Below are 21,276 nucleotides of genomic sequence, written 5' to 3'. Positions count from 1 at the left end.
GCAGCAGTTGAACATGGGTCGGCCGACCCCAAGGATGACACGAACGCAGTCGCTAGGGGCATTGCTTGTCTACGCCCACGCGGCGGCTCAACGGGAATCTATAGTTAATATTACCGAGTCTCGACGCGGAGATTGGCGCTTCGGCGCGCACTGCAGCAACGCAACTGAGCCCGGAGGAGCTGGTGTGAGTCCCGGCGAGTGAGCGTTTTTTGTTCTTGGTAAGGGGCGGAAACCCGGTCGAGTGCTCTGATTGTCTTACTCTAAGTGAATAAATCTAACTGAACAGTGAACACGGATAAACGGCAGGAGTAAGTGGCAACCCGACGGTCGTCGCAATAATCAGTACACACTACACAAGAAGTAGCTTTTTCTTTCAAAACGGTTGGTGACCCCTGCTCCAGTAGATAGCTGGGTTTGAAATGCATACCTCTTCCCCTCAAGAAAAAACATGCATAGGCTATTTCATGGGAACAGGCATTTCGGAGCCGGTCATTACCGCGCCGCGATCCCACAACACACCAAAATACATATGCAGTTTCGTCCAACACGCAACTCCACGGGATGTGATACCAAAGAAATACCTTGGACGAAACTTTGGGTATTCGTCCATTGTCAATAGCCGCGCTGGGGGCGCGTGAAAATGCCACCCGGCGCATCCTCAAACGAATAAAGCCATGACAATTTGTGTGTGCGTCTCACAAAAGATATTCTTGTAGCCTGCTACGTTTGGGCGGGTACAATATCTTTTGATTATACAACAGACTGGAGGTCGCGAATTAACAACATACAATAAAGTAATTATAACAACATACCAGATGCTATGATTATGAATTACGTGCCCCAGCTCTACAGGTAAATCTGACACTCGGAGCTGAGAGAGGTTATAAATGAATAGTAATATAATGCAATTACCAATATTATTGACGAAATTCAGTTTCGAAAATTGACCAACGGTTGGACAGGGGGACGAATTGCTGTTTTGGCTGAATTGCTGATTCTGGCTACAACGCACGCTAACATGTCAAGCTATATAAGCGGATGGTTATGGCAGCAGGTCCAAATGCTCAGTAACGAACTGTGAAATAACGATTGACGCCCGTTTCAAGTAGTTATATGAGAATAAGATATAGTGAACATAAAAATTCTGCCTTCAACTTTTAATACATATCTGTGAGCTGCTGTTACGAGAAACGGCTAAGCACGGCTCGGCTATGTTATATATCAGCAGCTGTTGTTCGTTGTGGAAACTGCAATGTTTTATTTTCGACGAGTACAAAATTCCGAATCTTCGTCAGGTGCACGTGCGTATGTAGGCCATCTGCTCGCCAAGCAGCAACGGTAAACTGCGTTTAACTAAGCACAACGAAACATCAATACATAAGTTACTATTTGAAACTATAGGCAGAGTGGTGATCAAATCCTGCTGCGAGGTAGGGGCTTCTGTAGTGTATTGATAACCTGATATACACCACGGGGGTGTTCTTACAATCACACTACTATGTCCATGTCCATCGCATGTCTGTTTACTATGTGTGGAATGTGGATACTTCTTACGCAATGACGAGCGGAGCTAATACTTCTGACGTAATAATGAGTCAGTGGCGTTTGAAAACAGACGTTTGTGCTATCGCTAACGTTGTATTTTATCTCATTCTTGTTCACGAATATTCAGTTTATGTCATAGTCCTTGTAAAAACAAAAAGTAATCGTTCTTTAACAAAAAAATCGATTAGATATGGGAAGTAGTCGATTACGATTACGATTACTTCGGATTTTTTTCGAATGTAATCGATTGCGATTACGATTACTTCAAAATGCTGTAATCGTCGTAATCGATTACGATTACTAATCGCGATTACCCCATGTCTGGTAACGAAGTCATTATACCAACGGGTTCACTTGCCCGAAGATGTCTAATTATTATTTACGGGCCATACAGTTTCCAAAACTCAATCACTCACTCAGCTCTACCGGTAAATCTGATTACGTGGGCAGAGAGGATAACAAATTGATAGCAATATAAATGCAATTCCCGACCCTATTGACGGATTCAATCATGAATTAGTGAAAACTTTTGCGCTTCGCGCGTATATATAGGCGGTATAAGCCGACCCACTAAACAGTACAACAAATCTCGGTGATAAGTCGCGACAAAAACAAACAACGGAATGGGGTTATATAAATTTTCCGCGGTTCATCACCCTATGGGGGCCCAAGACCAACATTGGGGGGGGGGGGGCTGACGAAGTGCTGTTACGGTCCTGGATGCCATATTGTAACTTCGATTGGATTAAGGATTTAAAGAGTATCAGAAGAACCCAGGCCGGCATGAAGCGTCTAAAGCAGTGGTTCTTAACCTTGCCACCAGCGCCCCCCAGGGGGCGCTGGCGATCTTGAAGAGGGCGGAAACGCTCAGGGGGCGATATGGGGGGCGCTGGGCTCAGGGGGGCGGTATGGGGGGCGCTGGAGAAAAATGGCTTCGCAGTAGATGATGTGGTGATAGGACATATCCTTAATGAGTATTCAGAGCAAATTAACACCGAAAACGTCATTACATATAGCCTTCAAAATACATATAGGTTTAATTGTCCATGGGCGCCTAAATGACTGACACCGAATGTTCCTGTCTTGGCAATCAGAACCCCAGAAGACGAATTCCATCTGGCAGGGAAAAATTATATGTCAGTAAAGAAATATCAATCTGAAATCGTGTGCGTCTTTTAGTTTAGTACGATTGGGCGACAGGGATATTCCTGTTGGGCTATATCCCCGTTGAGCGATTCTATATTTTTTGATATTGCTGACAGGGGGTCAGGAAATAACATCATGCAACGAAGTCATACCAACGGGTTCGCCCGCCCGAATATGTTTAATTATTAGTAACGGGCCCTACAGTTTCCAAGAAACCTCACAATGTTCGCTTTAAATTTTGATTAGTCTGCGCACACTCAACAACTCACTGCGCTGACCCTTGGACAACAGTGCGTAACGAATAAAAAAAGGTAATAACTCCGGATTTGTTGTGCGCAACGTAGATTTTCTGTGTGCAGAGACCGTGTCAGTACTGTGCACGTGCGCAGCTTAGAGGGAACATTGCACCTCACTCAGCGCTACCGGTAAATGTGTTTACGTGAGCACAGAGAGGATAAAAATTGATCTCAATTTACATGCAATCCCCGATGATATTGAGCAATTCAATCATTAATTAGTGAATTTTTTCGCGCTTCGCGCGAATAGGCGAGAATAGCTGCCTCAGTAAATGGACACCCAATGTAGATACCTAATAGGCTATCAGCAAATAGCGGACAGCCTAATGGGGGTCTGGGAGTGAAGTCCCCCGGAAGTTTGGTTTATCACCCGATGGGGCCCAGGACCAACGTTTTTAGTTTGGGGGGGGCTGACGAAATGCTGTTACGGCCCTGGTAACGAATAATTGTACCTGCGGGCACGCCCGAATATGTTTAATTAATAATTACGTGCCCTTTATTTTCCTATACAACAGCTCACTCAGTGCTACTGGTAAATCTGATTACGTGGGCTGAGAGGATGAAAAGTTTATATAGCGACTTATATATGTAATTACCACCTATTCATTCATGCATTATGGAAAATTTTGGTACTTAGGGCGACCAGGCCACACAAACTTTGCTGACCATCAAAATCACGATGTGGGGTTCGTGGGGGCGAAGCCCTCAGAAGTTCGGTTTATCACGCTATGGGTGCGCAAAGCAATCGTTTTTAGGGGGGTTAACGAAGTGCTGTTACGGCCCTCCCTCTTACTCATTGTCTTTATTACATTCCTTACAATATGAAGTTGGGGGGGGGGGCGCTGGAGCACGATAATTTTTGAAAGGGGGCGCTGGAAGAAAAAAGGTTAAGAACCACTGGTCTAAAGGCTGTAGAACAGGCCGCACTTTGGTGATAATTTAGTGTCTAGGGACTGAATATGACTCTTCCAGGACATGTCCGAGTCCAATAAAACCCCGAGATATTTGACATTATCTGTGTTGGAATCGGGCTGACCAGCGATGTTAACGGTTATAGGTCATTTTTTGAATTTACTGTCAGCAGTTGGGACTTCGAGGCGTTTATGCAAAGGTTATTTTAGGCCGTCCACTCATGCACTTGGGGCATTTGGTCACTAGTCAGGGAATCCAGCTCTGCATTCGAAGACGCGGAAGAGAGGAGGTGAACATCATCAGCGAACAGTGTGGTGTTCAATGAGGAGGTTTCAAAAGTGTCGTTGACATACAATGTGAAGAAGACCGGTCCAAGTACTGAATCAGTTCGTAATTTTTGTATTCGCTTTTTCTAATCATTATAATTGTACGCTTATAGTCGATTTGATTGGTTGATTACTGTTAAATTGTATATTCGTTATTGCTATAAATTTCCCTCGTTACTGTTGTCTCGCTCTTCATTCCATCGAGCAATGGACGAGCAAGCATTTTTGCGAATACCGCTTGCATTAGCATCTTAGTATTCTCAAATGAAAACCTATGTTAACATTGTTTATTATTTGATTTGGGTTGCTTGATTTTGATTGAATACAAAGACTGATACGCAAGGTTTCCAGAGTCCAAAAGCAGATTCAGCTGAGCAGACAGGATTCGACGCCTGGAAGAATCGGCACTCATTGACTGGAGCGGCGCGTCGAAACAAATGTATTTCATGTCTTTTGTCGAGACAATGTTAACGGTGGTCTGCTAAAACAGGTCTAACGCTCAAAAAAGTCAAAGCCCAATTTTCCAGATTTGAACACCCCATGGACTGCTAGATTACGATATGATGGGTAAATGCTAGATTGCGAAACAGTAGTTTCAAACGTTATAATGGGCCATATTTACCGTGATGAAATATGTCATATGGGTGAGAATGCGATGCGAAGGGAACCTAACGCAACCTCCTACCTAAATAATATTCAGTTTCGTGAAAACATATTTGTAACTCCACATCTACTTTGTGTGAAGCGCGTCAGAAATTCTGGATTTGACTTAAATTTTCTTAAAACTGAAAGTTAGAACTCCGTGAAACCATAGCCCGGGAATTCCCCAGTTTCTCTTTCAATTGGGTGGTTACACTACTTCTACTTGACAAACTGAATATAGCGAAAAGTAAGTAAGTAGATCACAAAATATTACGAAGTAGAAGTAGAAATAGTGAAAACTCCATCTACTTGAGTAAGTACCAGAAGTAGAGGGGAACTACTTGAGTACTTCATTACTTTGACCACCTCTGACTGCACTATTGATGTCACATGTCACATGACATAGTCACATTCGATAACTGCACAGTGCACACTCAATGAGAAGCAGCTCACAGAGTTATCAAAAAATGGACAGGCAATAGCGAGGACTCATAGTTCCGACTGGGATATTTTGAAAAACCTAGATTCTGAAAAACGGAATTCACTAAAACAGAGAAAAAGCGAATTTTTTACATATTTACTACAACATAGCTGCAAAACACCGCCTTAAAAATCACTAATTATACAGTCATACCGATTCAGAATAAAATATAGAAATAGGTTTTTACTGTTAGACTTGCTGGCGGTTTTGTTTGTTTTGGGATATTCATGGTGTTTGTCGACTACTATGGTCATTTACACCAGGCCGATATTCTTCATGTTTTCCGTAACTGCCGACTTATAGCACGGCCCACCTCTAGGCTTTTTGTAAGACACCGCTTACGCGGATGAGGTGGCGAGGAGGAGCCTAGGTAAACCTCCAACACTTAGGTATCGGAATTCGGAAGTCGACCTCGGTCGTACTCGAACCCGCACCCATTGGTGATGCAGCCGCGGATTATACCACTGCGCTATCTCGCCACTTGCTGGCGGATTAATGACGCGATGCAAATGTCAACGAAAAATTCTCGTGCTTCGGTCTGTGCTGTGAAAATAATCTGAAACTGCATAAATTTGGTGAGAGGTGTGAAAACAGAAAAATTGGTAAAGTTTATTTTCGAGTTGATGAAATCCGTCCAATAATATTCCACTTTTAATATTATTTCGCAAAGTTATTTAGGTCACTAAGTAGCGTATACTTTCACCCTGCATCTCGTACCCCCTACGGTGCTTCGTACCCCCAAGAGGTCCATGAATACCTAGTTAAGAACCGCTGATGAGTGATAGACAGAGAGAGATATTCAAATCAGTCCGCGAGGTAGCACGGGGAGGCGCAACCAATGTATTAAAATGTATCCAGCAATCTCCTTACGCACACTACTATTTGTGCTGCAAGCTAATCATTGTCGAGGGCGCTCCGATATCCGACGGAATACGGCGCACAACTCGATACAAACGATGTTTGTTTATAGTCAGACTTTATTATGCCTCTCGCTATAATATTAACCACCGAGATAAGCAGGTCCACCACCTGATAAATATCGACCTCGCCTATGCCACCTCTTTTTTATCGCTTTTTTATGCCGTATATTGATCTAACTCAAATAATATTAGAAATATTAGAAAAGTTATATCGCACTGTTTTAAAGCAAAATATTGCCATTTCTAGTGAATTGGGTCGAAAATAAAATATAATATGATGAGGGCGTAGCCAGAAGAAGTTGAAAGGCACCCCAATTTTCGATTTGGGGCTTTGGATGGCAAGGGACATTGTGGTGACGAGTTGATGCATTTTAAAATAATGCCACCGCGATAGCAATCATTCACTAAGGAAACTACGTTACCAGATAAATCAACCTATTTTTAATTAAAAAATTGTGTTCACGGAAATAATCAAGTTTATGAAGGTTTAGTAACATTCGTCAAACTTGGCTTGATTTAACTAACATTATCAGTAGACCAATGTGGATGTTTGTTTGATTGATTGACTGCTGACCGCGTACCAGTCCACAGCACATGTCGTTTTGGCCTAATGTCTGTTCTCCATCGCATTGTGCCAACTCACGTTGATTTTACGTTGCTGTTTTGAAATATTGACGCGGGCACCGACTGACGCCGACTATCACTGATGATGAATATGGAGATTGTAACATCCACTTCTTTCGGCGCGTTGTATAACCGTAGCGCCGATTTATTCTTCGACTTCAATTCTAGTTGGCTACGCGAGGAACATGAATCGATAAAGTATATATAGGTCACAATAGACACGTTTTCACGCAGGCTAATATAACGTATATTATATGACTCGCGTTCATTGATATATTATATTGCTTATGATATGCACTTGTTGAAATATCGTTCTCTTTATAGCCTGCGTATTCCGAGGGTGATGTTGACTTGTTTTCGTTGGTAATTATGATGTAGGTAGACTTATAATAGGGTTACCATATTTTGGAAATCTGAAAAGAGGACACATTTCAGAATTTTCATACTTGCAAAACCGTAGGAAAATTCTGAAAAAATGGTAAATTTCTCCCACTTGGTGGTCGGTTGACTAAAAAAAGGTAAACTTACCGCTCAGCTCCAGAAATACCCGCCGGAGCGTCACTTCGGTGCTGATTTACGGCATCTCAGTCGAATTTGGCTTTCAATATGACCAAATTTCTCAAAAAAAAAGAGGACAAAAGGGCGTCCTCCGAGGACACTTTCAAAAAGTGAAAAAACAGGACGTATGGTAAACCTAGCCTATAATAATAGAAGACTGCATGTGCAATGTGCTTGTGCATATATGTTAACATTTTGATGAATATACACTACAATACATTGTTCGGATTATCAGCAATTTTTATCAGTTCAATACACCACAAAATTTGCTATACAATGAGAAGAAGGGAACGTGTGGAAACGACATGGAGTAGTCTTAGGAATCAGACACATTCCTGTCTTTTCATTGTAACGCATTTTTGTGCTGTATTGAACTGATAAAATTGCTAATGAACCGAGGAGGCATGCAGATTGAATGAAAAGTAAAAAAGCAAAGAGACAAAAATGCTGGGGTGACATGTCACTGAAGGCGAGATCGATAGGTCAGGTCGTGGTCCGGTAATCTAGTAGAAATTGCTTGTATTTCGACTTGAAAGTGGACAATGTGGACATGCTCGTCGACATTGTCATTTTTTACCTTGGGAGCTAGGCAACGGGCGTTTACAATAACTCGATGATCACGGTGAATATGAAATAGGATCGAAATGGCGTTCACCAAATCATACGAACACCCAACGGCGAAACGGCATGACAATGGAACGCCAAATCACGGAGATTAACCCCAATTCAACGCCTGGTATAATCCAAAGAAAACCTGTCCTAACTGGAAAATATCAGTATTTCGATTACGTAACAGCCTATCCCACCAACAGCTGACCAATACAACAGAAGTAGTATCTGCCACGCCCATATCACGCCATCCAAAACACAGTGTTATCGCGTCGCGCTCGTAACTAGTAACCGCAAGCTGTATTTGTTTACAGTGCTTGGTAGGGTTGCGCATTCGGCGTCTTAACCCAGGTAGCTTTGTGACCGACCGGTGTGCGCATATTTCTCGGCTGCTTTGCGATGTGGAGAATTTTTCCTGCGGAATCCATCCAAAAGGGCAGAAAACTAGCTTGTGCCACTGCGAGAAGATCTTACAATCATCAACAGAAGACAAAAGCACAGTACTTCACCAGTGCCCTGTGTAGTATTGCCACAGGAAAAGATAAAGGCACAGCTTCGGAACCGGCTTTCATAAAGGCGGAGTTGAACCTAGGAAAATCAAGGTTACAGGAAAAGTAAGTCATGCAGTAAATTTCTGCCAGTGCACTTTCGTTTTAAATCCATACCTTTGTCGTAGGTCGTCCATCAAACACGACAGGCTTGAATCCTGGAATATCAACTTTTCTGATGCAAAAAATGCATACCAAAGCAAATCGATGTCGGAACTTGTTCGAGCTTTGCTCGTTTACAAACTGTGCGGTATCAACAAACTCGTGGACTACAATATTGAGGTGGGATTTCATAATGTAATAATTATATTTTACTTTATGTTAAGAAAATGCAAAAGTATATTGAACAGTAGCTCGCAAATATAGTAAATCTTTGTTGACACCTGAACGTTAGAATATACCAATATGTGATCAACTTCTATGTGGGATCAAACTGATGACTAATATACAGAATATAGTTATTCATGTTTTTGGAGGAAAGGCATAGAGTTAAAGCAAATGAAACATGATTTTATCAATTCATTATACTAATGCAGTGTTGGGATCAAGTCATGACTCACAGGTCACCAAGTCTTATTGGACTCATTGCAAATTTCAAATCGAGTCGAGTAAATTAATTTGAAAAATTTCCAAATTGAATCCACAAGTTGAGCCAATTAATCTCGGATTTTCTGCTTCTGAATCAATTCCAAGTCATCAAATATTTGCAATTTGAATCGTATGAGTTAATGTGTGTGGATGTATGTGTAATATGCATATGATCAGGAAATCCGACTTTATGTGCATGAACTTACTGGTATTACTTGATGGTTTAGTTACAACTTGCATTCATTTTCCAGCTTGCAACCTGTACGCAGAAGATTTTTGGTCAGAAAATCTTCAAAATACTTATGAAGTCAACATTTTATGGGCAGTTCGTTGCTGGGGAAAATGAAAATGAAATCAAGGTATTAGACATTATTTCTATCGCTAAATCACATGCTTCTACTCTATTGTAAGCCTACCCATCATGTTTTTCATGTCACTTTAACATACACTGTAGGCCAAATTTGATGTTTGACTTACGAAGTTATTTCGACTCTGCCCGGTAATTTCATTGTATCGCATAGTTCTAGTATTTTGGTCTGGGAAATATGTTTATGGAATGACCGTGAGACTTTCGCAACTGGATATATTGTACCACTTGCCACTTGGATTAAGACGCGGTGTTCCCTTTCAAATTCAGCCCATGACTGACAAGCTACACAAATACGGCGTCGGAGCAATTCTAGATTACGCTGTCGAGGAAGATATCTCCGAAGAAGAAGCAAAAGATCTGGAAATGAGCTCATGCGTGTCAACATCTAACCAATCACAAACAGGTTGGACTAGGCTGTCTATCATTTTTATATCAAGAGATGCACTGTGGAATAACATAAGAACTAGGATACGCTTTAACATTTGTTTGTAAAGTTGAGTAGCTTGACTGAGCAATCTTTTGGGTAGTATGTGAAGTGACGCTGGCCATGTGATATTATGAAAACTTGGAGATATAGACCCAGTATGACTAGAATAGAGTATAATTTCGGAATTGCACCCATTTTGACAGCATTAGTGATTTTCCTTCGGTTGCTATTTTTAGTTTTACTTAAGAAGAAATTTACTGCATTACATTTACTTGAAGACCTACTCAAGTACCAGCAATCAGTACTTTGATCACCTCTGTTTTGCACCTTTATTGCTCCTATGCTAGCTTCATTATGGCTATTTTTACTATCAGTATTATCTCGTTGAAATAACTTTACTTTATTTCCCTATGATACTAACTGTAATTTACCTACTTTGATTCATTTGTGATCGGGAATCAACTAGGACTGTGCTATCTTCCTGCGTTTCATGTGATTGTTGCTTTCCTTGTGTAGGAACCGTCGATCATAAATTCAAGGCTCACAGAGAATTTGGGGACCGACGTCGTAAAGTTGTCAGCGCCAGGACTTATTTTTATAAAGACGAAGCAAAATGCGACGACAATATGAAGATGTTTATGAAGTATGGGCCACTACAACTTACTCATATCTGATGTGATAGAATGTAGGCTATCAATGTTTGAGATAGTTTGTCACACACCGAAAAAGGCCTCGTACAATTGTGCACATATATACATCATATGGGATCTTGATATTGTGGTGTCTGAAACCAAATCAAGAATATGTCCGTTCAAGTATTGAATGTAATGTTCTTATGTAAGAGGTGCATCACTACTAGTGAACCAAAGTTGGCGCGAAACTATTTTCGTTATCATCATGAGACAAATATTAGTAATGTCATTTCTTATAACACGCATTTAGATGCGGAAGCTTTGACTTCATATGCGGAATGTTTGTGAAATTATGTTTGTGGTATATCGATTCACAATTACTTGTCATAAAATGTTCATAACGCAATATATTCCCTTAACATTCTTTGTGTATTTGGAAATGTTGAAGTTATTGTGTTTCCTTGAGGTGCATCGATGCAGCTAGCATAACAACTTCGGGATTTGCCGCCATCAAACTAACTGCATTAGGACGCCCACAATTCTTGGTAAGCATCAATGATACCCAACTGATTTATGTAAACACTTGTATATGTACTTTTGAACTCTCGGTAACGTTTATATTCTTATATACTCCACATTACCTATTGTAAATTACCAGTAACGGTAGATTAAAGACTAAGATGTACTTTCTAAATTCAGTTGCAATTCTCCGATGCTCTGATTAGAGCGAGAAGTTTGTTTGACAAGCTCTCCATAAAGGATGTCGATATTTTGGAGAAAGGCTTTGACATCGATAGATTTCGGGTAAGATCGTGTTTTATACCTAGTTTGTCCATCTTTTGGATATCTATTCTTTACCAAGTCACATGCATTGCTAGTTCACATCAGTAGCTAGTAGTTTTTGGTAGCTAATGGCTAATTTTCTACATTGTGTCTTTGGAAAGCGTATGTATGCGCAGTGCGCAGACACTACTATTTTGCTTGCTTACTCACATAGGGAATAGTCATGTTGGCAGACACAAACTGCACGGTTAGCATGATTCAAGTCTTGCCCTGTCTGATGATGCTTGGTTTCTATTACTCTACAATTTCCTGTTCCAGCATACGGCTGCCTAACATGATCTCTGAGACCTTCATATCCTACTTTAAATAGTTATAATTTACTTTCAACATCACTACTTGTAATTAATTCTGGTTTTTCTCAGTTCATAGGTAGCCTGGCTCTCCAAAGTGTTTTCGTTTTAAGATTGTGCTATAGCGTTGAAATTGCACCTGTCAGCCACACTATGAACGAATCTGCCTCAGCAACGAAGATGCATTTCATCATACAAATCCTCTCGCAAAATACTGAATGCGATAAACTACTTTTTAAAGCTATGCAAACCTTATGTTTCCTCGTTCTTTCAAGTAGTTTTGTGCTTGGTAGAAGTTTACACAACTGTGTCTACTTGGGTAAGCTGATTGACTATATGTAATTCGAACACATTATATATAGCATTGCATCACCTGCTAAAGTGATAGACCCGAGTCCATGAGTCAATCATCTCTATCGATAATCCTGTGATATTGAGACTCTTTCCTATTATAGAAAAAGGCCAAGAAATTAGGGATACCCATGAGTCGCGACAAGAGTCAAGAGTGGTTCACTTGGATGGATGTTGATGAATCTGGATTCGTGGATCTATTGGATTGGGATCAACTTATTTCGAGCAACAAGAAGTTCTCGGAAATATTCGTAGTTCCAAACCCACAGGTAACCGACACACCGATGCCTACTGTCAGCATTCTCCAGAAGGCTTGCTGGTTATACTGTCGCATCCGTATCTTTGCAGCTACACATGTTTTTAACGCCATTACCCTCGTTTAAACTGTGCGGAATGATCTGGCTATTGATTTCCAATACTTATTCTACAAAAATATCACTTGATATGATTGATGATACTGTGCTGTGTTTGTGCATTATGTTTCAAAGTTTACACGAGCAATTTACCTGAGCTAACTTAGGAGTGGCAGTTCAAAACTACTTGGGAAAGCTGCAATATTTCTTCATAAATTACTGATTGATGACTCACTGTAATACCTCTCCGGCAATTTGATAAGGTTAATGCTTTCTGTCGTAATGTGTTGGTAATAATTTTTAATCCACCTGACGGAACTGGACTAGATTACAAAATTATTGAATGAGGCTGTCGTATTGAGAATGCCCTGGCCCAACTGCCGGTGTATAATAAGGAAAAGTATGATGTATACTAGGTGAAGTTAGCTTATTCATTGCGTATTGCGAGAATTCGTTTCATTCATTATTATTATTATGCCACACACACTATTTTCCTCAAAGTTTTGAAGCTACATACTTTATGATATTCCATCCTCAAAAATCAGTCGAATAAATAGAAAATATGAAGAGATATCATGTCGCTGCTTTGAAATTCTTTATGACATTATATTGGTTTTCTAATCCCCGATATCTTTATGAAGACGGGCGAGATGGAGTCACTTTTGAACGACATGAGCGATGAAGAAGACGCGCAGATGCGCAGGATGCTCAAAAGAATGGACACCCTTGCTTTAAGGTTTGCAAATTTGGGCTTTTGATGTGTCTCGATGCTAAATCTCTGTTACCGAATTGACTCCGAAACCCACTTGTGATAACGAGATCATTTTTTATTCAGAGCTCAAAATCAGGGTGTCAGATTAATGGTTGACGCCGAGCAGACGTACTTTCAACCTGCGATAAGCCGAATCGTTATTGAGATGATGAGAAGGTTCAACAAGAAAAGACCTGTTATATTCAATACGTACCAATGCTACCTGAAGGTAACTTGGCATTATTTCTCTTGATCATAAGTGATCAGTATGTGATTCATTGCCGAATTTCCACTGGGTTTTATAGAAGACTCTTACATGTAAAATATTCAATATCTTTTGTTGCATATTACGCTGGGATAGTGACAGTTCTGTCAAGTTGCGATGCATCACAGGCTTTGTCAAATAGAAATTGCCGCGTTGAGTGGTAATATTAATTCAGTGTTAATCGCTATACCAAAGTGGTGTGATGATTTTTCGCGGAATGGCATTCTCTTGACTTGGCGCTATTTCAGTTGAATGACTTCAATGGATACCTCGCTCGGGTTTCTGGTGCATGGATTTTTATGTCTGGTCCCGACAAGCTACTGACAGAATTCTTGCCATAGGAATCATTCAATCACGCCACCGTCGACCTGGCCCTTGCCAAGAAAGAGAATTTCTATTTTGGCTGCAAGCTTGTCCGTGGCGCTTACATGGAGCAGGAGAGGGAAAGAGCGAATACTCTTGGATATGAGGATCCGATTCAGCCGTCTTACGAAGCAACTAGCCAGTGAGTTGCACCTATCACTCTGTTTAGTGCTTATCATGAAGTCTATTCGCAACTTTATCCATCCGCAACATTTTAGACTTGAAAATTAGCGTTTGGATATATTTTTATCATTTTGTGAATGCCATTGTGATAAAAGAGGGTGTGTAGTCCTCATATGTCCTATCACGGAGACAGGATCTATTTTTGGAAAATGTATATCTATTTTACTTGATATATCAGTCTTTCCTTATTAGTGGCGAATACATACCTTGCAATTTCCATAACTGTCAACAACCGATTGACTATCATTAATCGGCGACCCTTGATCCCAACCTCTTTTTTTAAACCAGCTCCTGCAGTTATTTGCAGATCTTTCAGATGTCTCGAATATGTTAACTTCAACTTGCACCCGAGTATTGGCAATGAGTCCATCTTTAGTACCAAGCAACCCTAACTCGAGGAACACTAAAAATTTCATGTGTTTTCCAGGGTTGTAACCAAGTCACATGGTTCCGAGTCACGAGTCAATCTTACTTTTGTGGTTTTGACTCGAGTCAAGTCGAGTCATTTTCAATTCATCAATGACTCGAGTCCGAGTCCAAGTCACCGTTTGAAGGGTCAAGTCCGAGTCATAGAGTAATGACTCGAGTCGAGTCCAAGTCACAGTATTGAAGTCATGTTCCAACTCATGTTTTCAATCCTGTTTGGATGATATCGAATTCCCTATACTTGCCAAACATGCCCATTTTGTCCCTATCAAGAGTCTTGGCTCGTGTTTATTTAGGCAGGTAACGGACAGGTCCTGGCCTCATTTACTGATGCTACAGATACCTTTACTAATCTTCGAATTTAAAATCAAATATCTGTCTTGTCAGCCTGATACATCACCAATACAAGCATTCAGTTTTTATTATGAGCACATCGACGACAGCTCACATATAGCTGATAGAGAACCAACGAATTCACGTCTATATACTAACTGATAGAGAACCAACGAATTCACGTCAAGATACAAGCTGATAGAGAATCAACAGATGCATGTTTATGTAGAGGTATTTACACCAGGCCAGCATGCTTTAAAAGCGGGCATGCAGCTATGTGCATTGTGCAGTGACAAAAGAACAGATTCCTTTTGATATTACTATAAAAAGGTTTTCCCAATCGTATTACAGACTATACATCGCAGTTACAGCATTGGAGAAATTACTGTACAATGGGGCTGTTCATAAACATATTTCAAAATTTTCCGGCTACTTCAAAATTGTTTGATTGCCTAAAAAAATCAAATTGGGCTCAATTCTAGCCAGTAGAAAGCAATGCTATGAAAGAAAATTTTGGAATAATTGCAAATAGAGATTTTCGAATTATACCGGCTATCTCATGATATTGTTACATTGTGCGGCGAAAATATGATTCATAGCGAATTTGGCTCAATTCCAACTAGAAAAAGTGAAGATATTAGAGTAGAATGTTTTGGATATGAAAAAATAGTCGGCTTACTACTAGTATGTAATTATATTATGTGAAAGAATTTCTCACTAAAAATACTCCACTTATTTTCAAATCAAAAATTTTCTCCTCTCATATCATTGATTCTACTTTGTAGAATTGAGCCAGATTCAATGTTCTTTCTATTCAACGAACAATTTTATCAAGTAGCCACCCAGTAAAATAAAAAAGAAGGTATTTTTAACAGCCCTATTGTACAAACATCACGCAGCAATAGCTATTTATTATTACCCATGTGCACAATGCACATACCTAACAAAACGTCAAATGGACAGAGGGTAATGTGTCTTTTAACAGGCAGCAGATCAAATCAATGAAAACGTCAAATGAACATAGGGTACAGTGTGTTTTAACAGACAGCAGATCAAATCAATGATGAGTTACACTTCAAAAATACCAAAGTGGAAAGGAGATCCTCAGAGATATTAGAGCGGCATGGCCTTAGAATAAATCCACCTCTACTGAATACACGTTCCACAGGTGCACTAGATGCAGGAATTGACAAGCATTTTTGAACCACACTGAAGAGCATTGGATACTCATTCTTGCGAGTCGCCCAAAAATGCAATGAATCATCACTTTCAAATCTACACATGAGCTTATCAGTCTCTTCCAAGTACTTCACCATCTGAGTCATTGCATTGCCTCTAATTGAACTTTGCTTCGATTGTTTGCTTGTATATTTGAAAAGTCTTGAGTACTTTGATTGCGGAGGATCTAGTACCTCTTCATCACTGGATGATTTTGTAGCTTGGCTGGTCATATTGTATGAATGAGTGTCAGCCTCAGTCGTTATCAACTCGATTATTTTCTGACGCAGTGCAATTCGGGATTGTTCTGAGCAATTTAGATCCATGAGCCAATGGAAAGCAAATTTCGGATCGAGCACGCATGATGTGAGGTAGATGGTTTCACCAAACGGTTCGGGATTACCGATAGGCCTATCCAAAGACTCATCAGTTGTGATCATGTTCACATTTTCAAACACTCCTGCAAAACGCTTCAAAAGAGAATTCTTCAATGCTTCAACTAATGCACGCAAGTAATTGACAGTGAGGATGTGCCTATTTGCATGGTTGTAGAGTGAGAGCAGTGTTGGTACGACACAACTGATAGTGGGTGTATATTCTCCCTGAGTGAGATCTGTGGCAATAGCAAAGGGATCCAAAATATTGATAAGTTCTTTCAATTGTGACCACTCACGTGCCGAGAATATCATTTCAGGGTGACCAACACTTTCGCATAGTTCACTCAGCTGTGTATGATCCAAGGCACAAATACTTTGTACTTCAAACAGCATGGAGTTCCATCTAGTTTTGTTTGATGTAGCGATGGACTTTCTTTCTCCAAATTTCAATTCGAAAGCCTCTTTGAATATTGTGCTTGAATGCAACAAATTAGATAAAGCTGACAGCTTTGACAACGCCGGTCGGATTGGAGTTCCACGCTCCAACCCGTCTTTTATACATAGTTGGAGTGTGTGCGCGAAACAAGCAAGGCGGCCCTGCTTTACCGTTTCAGATATTTCACCAATAATTTGTTCATGATCATCCGGAGTCTCCCACATAGTTGCATTCTCAAGAGAATCCTCCGAACCGCAATCATTGTCACCCTGGGCAAAATCAAAATGAACTGAAAAAGCCTTCTTCATATTGGCAGCATTGTCAGTAATGACATAATCTAATTTGTCTTTTATGCGGAATTCGACCAATATCTTCTCAAAGGCTGCTGCAATATTTTCCCCAGTATGCCTCCCGCGAAATCGGTCACAGGCCAACGTATAGGAGTCAAGACTTATTTTATCTGGGTTCAAAACGTGCGCCGTGACTCCTAGGAAGGACCTCATTTTTCTATCTGACCAGATGTCAACGGTAGCACTTACAGATGTGGAGCATTCCAATTTCTTCGTAATGCTGCTCTTGACTTCCTGGGCTTTGACGTGTAATTGTTTTTTGACCGACCCTCGACACAATGGCTTATGTCCAGGGGCTACAATTTGTAGAAATTTCTTGAATCCAGGTGTTTCTACAATTCTGACAGGCAGGCTTTCGCAAACGATAAGATCATACACAATGCTTTGATTTATTTGGGTTGCTAATCTGCTGCCTGGAACAACTTGTCTTGCGCTGGTTCGATTCCCAGAAATATATTCGGTTATAGTTGGCTGCGATTCGTCAGTGGTCATGTTTTTTGAATCTTTATATAACTGATATCTGTATGAATGGAGAAGAAAAAACGATTTCAATGATTTAGATGGGACTTTGTCCACTGATACCCAAATTCCCATCTCAACATTTAGTTAGAAGACCGCAATGGAATATTTTCGTCAAACTTGATTTTAGTATGCCAAACCCTCATATGGAATATCAATATATGGTCATTGGTCAATTTCAATTTACACAGATATTAACAATTCTTTCATAATTCAGGTTCCACAAATAGACTGAATCTAGTAGCCTACACTCAATACTTTAAATGAGTTTTAGACACATTTGTCGCAAAGGTTATAGGGGCATTACTTGGATTTAGCCTGTTCAATATCTGATTTCTGAAAATATCACACATTTAATAATATGTCATTGCAATCAAGAACAACTTTACATTGAAACATATGTAGCAATCACGATCAGTGCTTAAACAGAGATCCTCAATATATATAACACAGTACTAAACCAGTATGAAAAACATCTGTACTAGTACTGGAGTAATCATACATACTGGTCTGGATGACTTTGCCTGAGGTGTCTCGTGAAGTTGGAGGTAGTGCCAACTTTCTCGCATAAAATATTCTGCTTCACGCAAAATTTACATTTTGCAATCTGCTTGCTACCTTCTCTCACTTCATAGCCGTTGTATGCAAACTGGATGACAGTAGGTGGTCTGGACATAGCGAAGTACCGGTAACTAAAATCTAAAGTAACCTGCGAAACCCTCTCAGCGTATTAGCGATTGCCACAGAAACAATGAAAAAATCCCATATCCAAAACCGCTAAACCTCTAACACACGCTCGATGCCATTCATAACAACATCTCCTAGCTAACTCTTCTCTCTAACATGCGTCCAACCGGAAGAAATGAGACACGGTACTTTTGTATCGTCACAATGCGTTGCCACCATGCACTATCGTCTGTTATTTTTGCGACGGCATATCTGATATCAGACGAGTGCAACGAAAGCAGTGGTGACAAATAGCGATGTCGACAGAATTCGTCAGATGTGTTGAACTAGGCATTACGATTCGCAAATTCATCCATCTTCAAGTCATATAAAATCAGCCGAGTCATTGACTTGGGTCGAGTCATGCGTAATGACTCGAGTACAAGTCGAGTCAATCCAAATATTGACTCGAGTCGAGTCGAGTCATTTTCCCATTTCAAGAAAATGACTCGAGTCAAGTCGAGTCACAAAAAAATCGTGACTCGAGTCTGACTCGAGTCGAGTCATGACTCGAGTCATTACAACCCTGGTGTTTTCCTCTAGTACACCTAAACTTAATATCTCCTCCCTTACAGTAGTCACTTCATCTTTCCGCACTTACGGTACGCGATCGAAATTTTTAGAAACTACAGGAAATGTCAAGATTTACTTTTGAACTATATCAAGTCAACGAACAAAGCTAACATGATGGTCGCCAGTCACAACGAAGACAGTGTCAAATATGCTATGCAGAGGTATGAATCAGCTCAAGGAATTGTTATGGTACATGTTGAACCATTTGTGTGATACCAAACTCCAAATTTCCATTGTAGAATGCACGAGTTAGGAATTTCTGCTGAATCAAAAAGTGTTTTCTTCGGTCAATTGCTGGGAATGTGTGATCATGTAACCTATCCGCTGGGTGAGTTTTTACTTTTTGAATTTTGCATTTTTTCCTATTACTCTTGGAAAAATGCGATCTTCCAATGCCGCAAAGTACAGACGAAACTGCAATAATTTCTTTGGGTAATCTTGGATTTTTAAACTGTATTGGATTTGTGAATTCATAGTCCACCCAATGTCATCCGAATTTTGAAGTGATAAGAGTTATCAAGTGTTGTTGCTTGCCCCACTCGCTCAGGTTTATACTAAAACATTTTCAATGACCAAATAGTTATTTCCATATTTCCACAATCTCAGAGTAATCAACAAATGGATTTGCATTGCTGTAATGACTGGAAGTATCATGGTCGCTAGGTAAAACCATAACGATAACGGAAAAAAGTTTCAAAATTGAGCGCTGTTGACTAGCCGCATTTGCATCTTGCGATTTAGAATGATATTGATAAAAGTCCTAATTGAAATTTCATTCCTCACTGAAGTAGTTTATATATGTACCGACTTTTTACAGTTTGAATTTTGAAAAATGAAAGGTAGATTTGGAATAAGTTTGTATCAATCCTACAATGATAACCCCGTGAAATAACTCCTATCTGATGGCAACTGAATATATTTTTGGAAACTGTACCTACTTCTGCTTCCACTCGAGTAGAACCACTCAGTCGCATACCATTCACAGGTCAAGCCGGCCACAGCGTCTTCAAATACGTGCCGTTCGGACCCGTCCGAGAGGTCATGCCGTATCTGTCGCGGCGCGCGCAAGAAAACCGCGGCATGTTGGTGGGCGCTCAAAGAGAACAGAAGATGCTGCAGCGAGAGATAGCAAGACGCGTTTTCAGGTCGTCGGCATCGTAGAAGTGCACGATGCTCTACACATCTTTCTACTTTCTATCAACATTTGTTTTTAGCTACAAATCTGACTTACCGGTAGAAAGAATGAATCCGTATTTGAACCAAGTGACTTTTAATCGATCGATATTTTAAACTCCCGTGCCGATTTGAACATAAATTTGAACGTAATATCCCAGAAGTTGTAAAATTGCCACAAGCGATATCAAAATATGTCCAAGACGGGCTCATGCCACAAAGGTAGTCGTTCGTCATGGTAATTTTATTGGTAAACCTGCCGTCTGAAAACCGAGGTATATATCGTTTTGAGTTGTCTACCCCACCTGTTGAAGACTGCCCCAGACGCTTGTAGGTCCCTGTAGTATATTTAAAATCTATCCTTCTACCCTTACGAATGCACGTCTCTATGGTCAAATGATCGATATTTGACGACTCGAAATCACGAGTCAATTTTTTTATTCTTAATGTGACTCGATTGAGATGCCCCACGTACGTTTTATTACATATTTTATTTGAATACGCGTCTTGATCTATTTATTTATCGCTTGACTCGCAGCACCATTTTAAATGTCGATAAGTTCAGTCAAGCCAGAATAAGTGCAATCATTTTGCACATAGTAATATATACGACCGTAAGTGTCTGGGATTTCCGCTTTGTTTTAATGTCGCTTTCAAGGGGATTCGCTTGTGTGCCACAATTTCTCTTGTACTCCAACTCAAGTTCGCGTATTGTTTTAAATGTTCTTGTGGATGTTTTCCAGTCGCCAATAACTATGAATATAGATTTTGAGGTAGACTGGTTGCTTCAAGTTTTCGCAGAAAATTAGTGACGCTGTTCACAATTGCACGATTAGGTGAGACAGATTTTTGCACTCGTTTACCAGTAATATTTCCATCGATTCGAGATATCCTTGATCGCGATATAGCCAAATCAGCAGATAGTAATATGAATGGAGAACATGTCAAAAATGATGGCTTTGCACATGCAGATAAGCGATGAAAAGGCATGTCGGCGCGAGATATAGCGAAAATCAGTATATACTAGGCTTACCATATTTTCGAAATGTAAAAAGAGGACACTTTTTCAGAAATTTCAGACATGCAAAGCTGGAGAAGAATTCTCAAAAACCGGCAAATTTT

The 21,276-nt window shown here is 40.2% G+C and overlaps 2 protein-coding genes across 2 annotated transcripts in view; one reads left to right on the top strand and one right to left on the bottom strand.

Annotated features, from left to right (window-relative positions):
* The window catches only part of LOC145439178 (kinesin-like protein KIF2A), a 280,717-nt gene that overhangs the window by 26,046 nt on the left and 233,395 nt on the right, over nucleotides 1–21,276 (bottom strand). The window lies entirely within an intron of this gene.
* LOC145439179 (proline dehydrogenase 1, mitochondrial-like) lies at nucleotides 8,336–20,932 on the top strand. Its single transcript, XM_080316672.1, has 14 exons — nucleotides 8,336–8,673; nucleotides 8,736–8,889; nucleotides 9,447–9,554; nucleotides 9,833–9,968; nucleotides 10,509–10,635; nucleotides 11,091–11,169; nucleotides 11,324–11,428; nucleotides 12,213–12,377; nucleotides 13,103–13,197; nucleotides 13,297–13,441; nucleotides 13,819–13,982; nucleotides 19,032–19,142; nucleotides 19,221–19,309; nucleotides 19,967–20,932. The coding sequence occupies exons 1-14, from the start codon at nucleotides 8,459–8,461 to the stop codon at nucleotides 20,140–20,142; spliced, it is 1,869 nt and encodes a 622-aa protein (XP_080172798.1). The 5' UTR covers nucleotides 8,336–8,458; the 3' UTR covers nucleotides 20,143–20,932.

This window comes from Botryllus schlosseri, chromosome 5 (assembly GCF_051294905.1).
Source record: "Botryllus schlosseri isolate E-star chromosome 5, Bs_hap1, whole genome shotgun sequence".
Lineage (NCBI taxonomy): Eukaryota > Metazoa > Chordata > Ascidiacea > Stolidobranchia > Styelidae > Botryllus > Botryllus schlosseri.
This window is presented reverse-complemented; position numbering and strand designations above follow the sequence as displayed.

What these genes read in the sequence shown, in the direction of transcription:
- LOC145439179 (XM_080316672.1), top strand. Translation starts at nt 8,459, where the DNA reads ATGTGGAGAATTTTTCCTGCGGAATCCATCCAAAAGGGCAGAAAACTA. An exon ending in TTGACATCGATAGATTTCGG is followed by an intron (nt 11,429 to 12,212) that starts GTAAGATCGTGT and finishes TTCCTATTATAG; the next exon opens with AAAAAGGCCAAGAAATTAGG. An exon ending in TCATGTAACCTATCCGCTGG is followed by an intron (nt 19,310 to 19,966) that starts GTGAGTTTTTAC and finishes TACCATTCACAG; the next exon opens with GTCAAGCCGGCCACAGCGTC.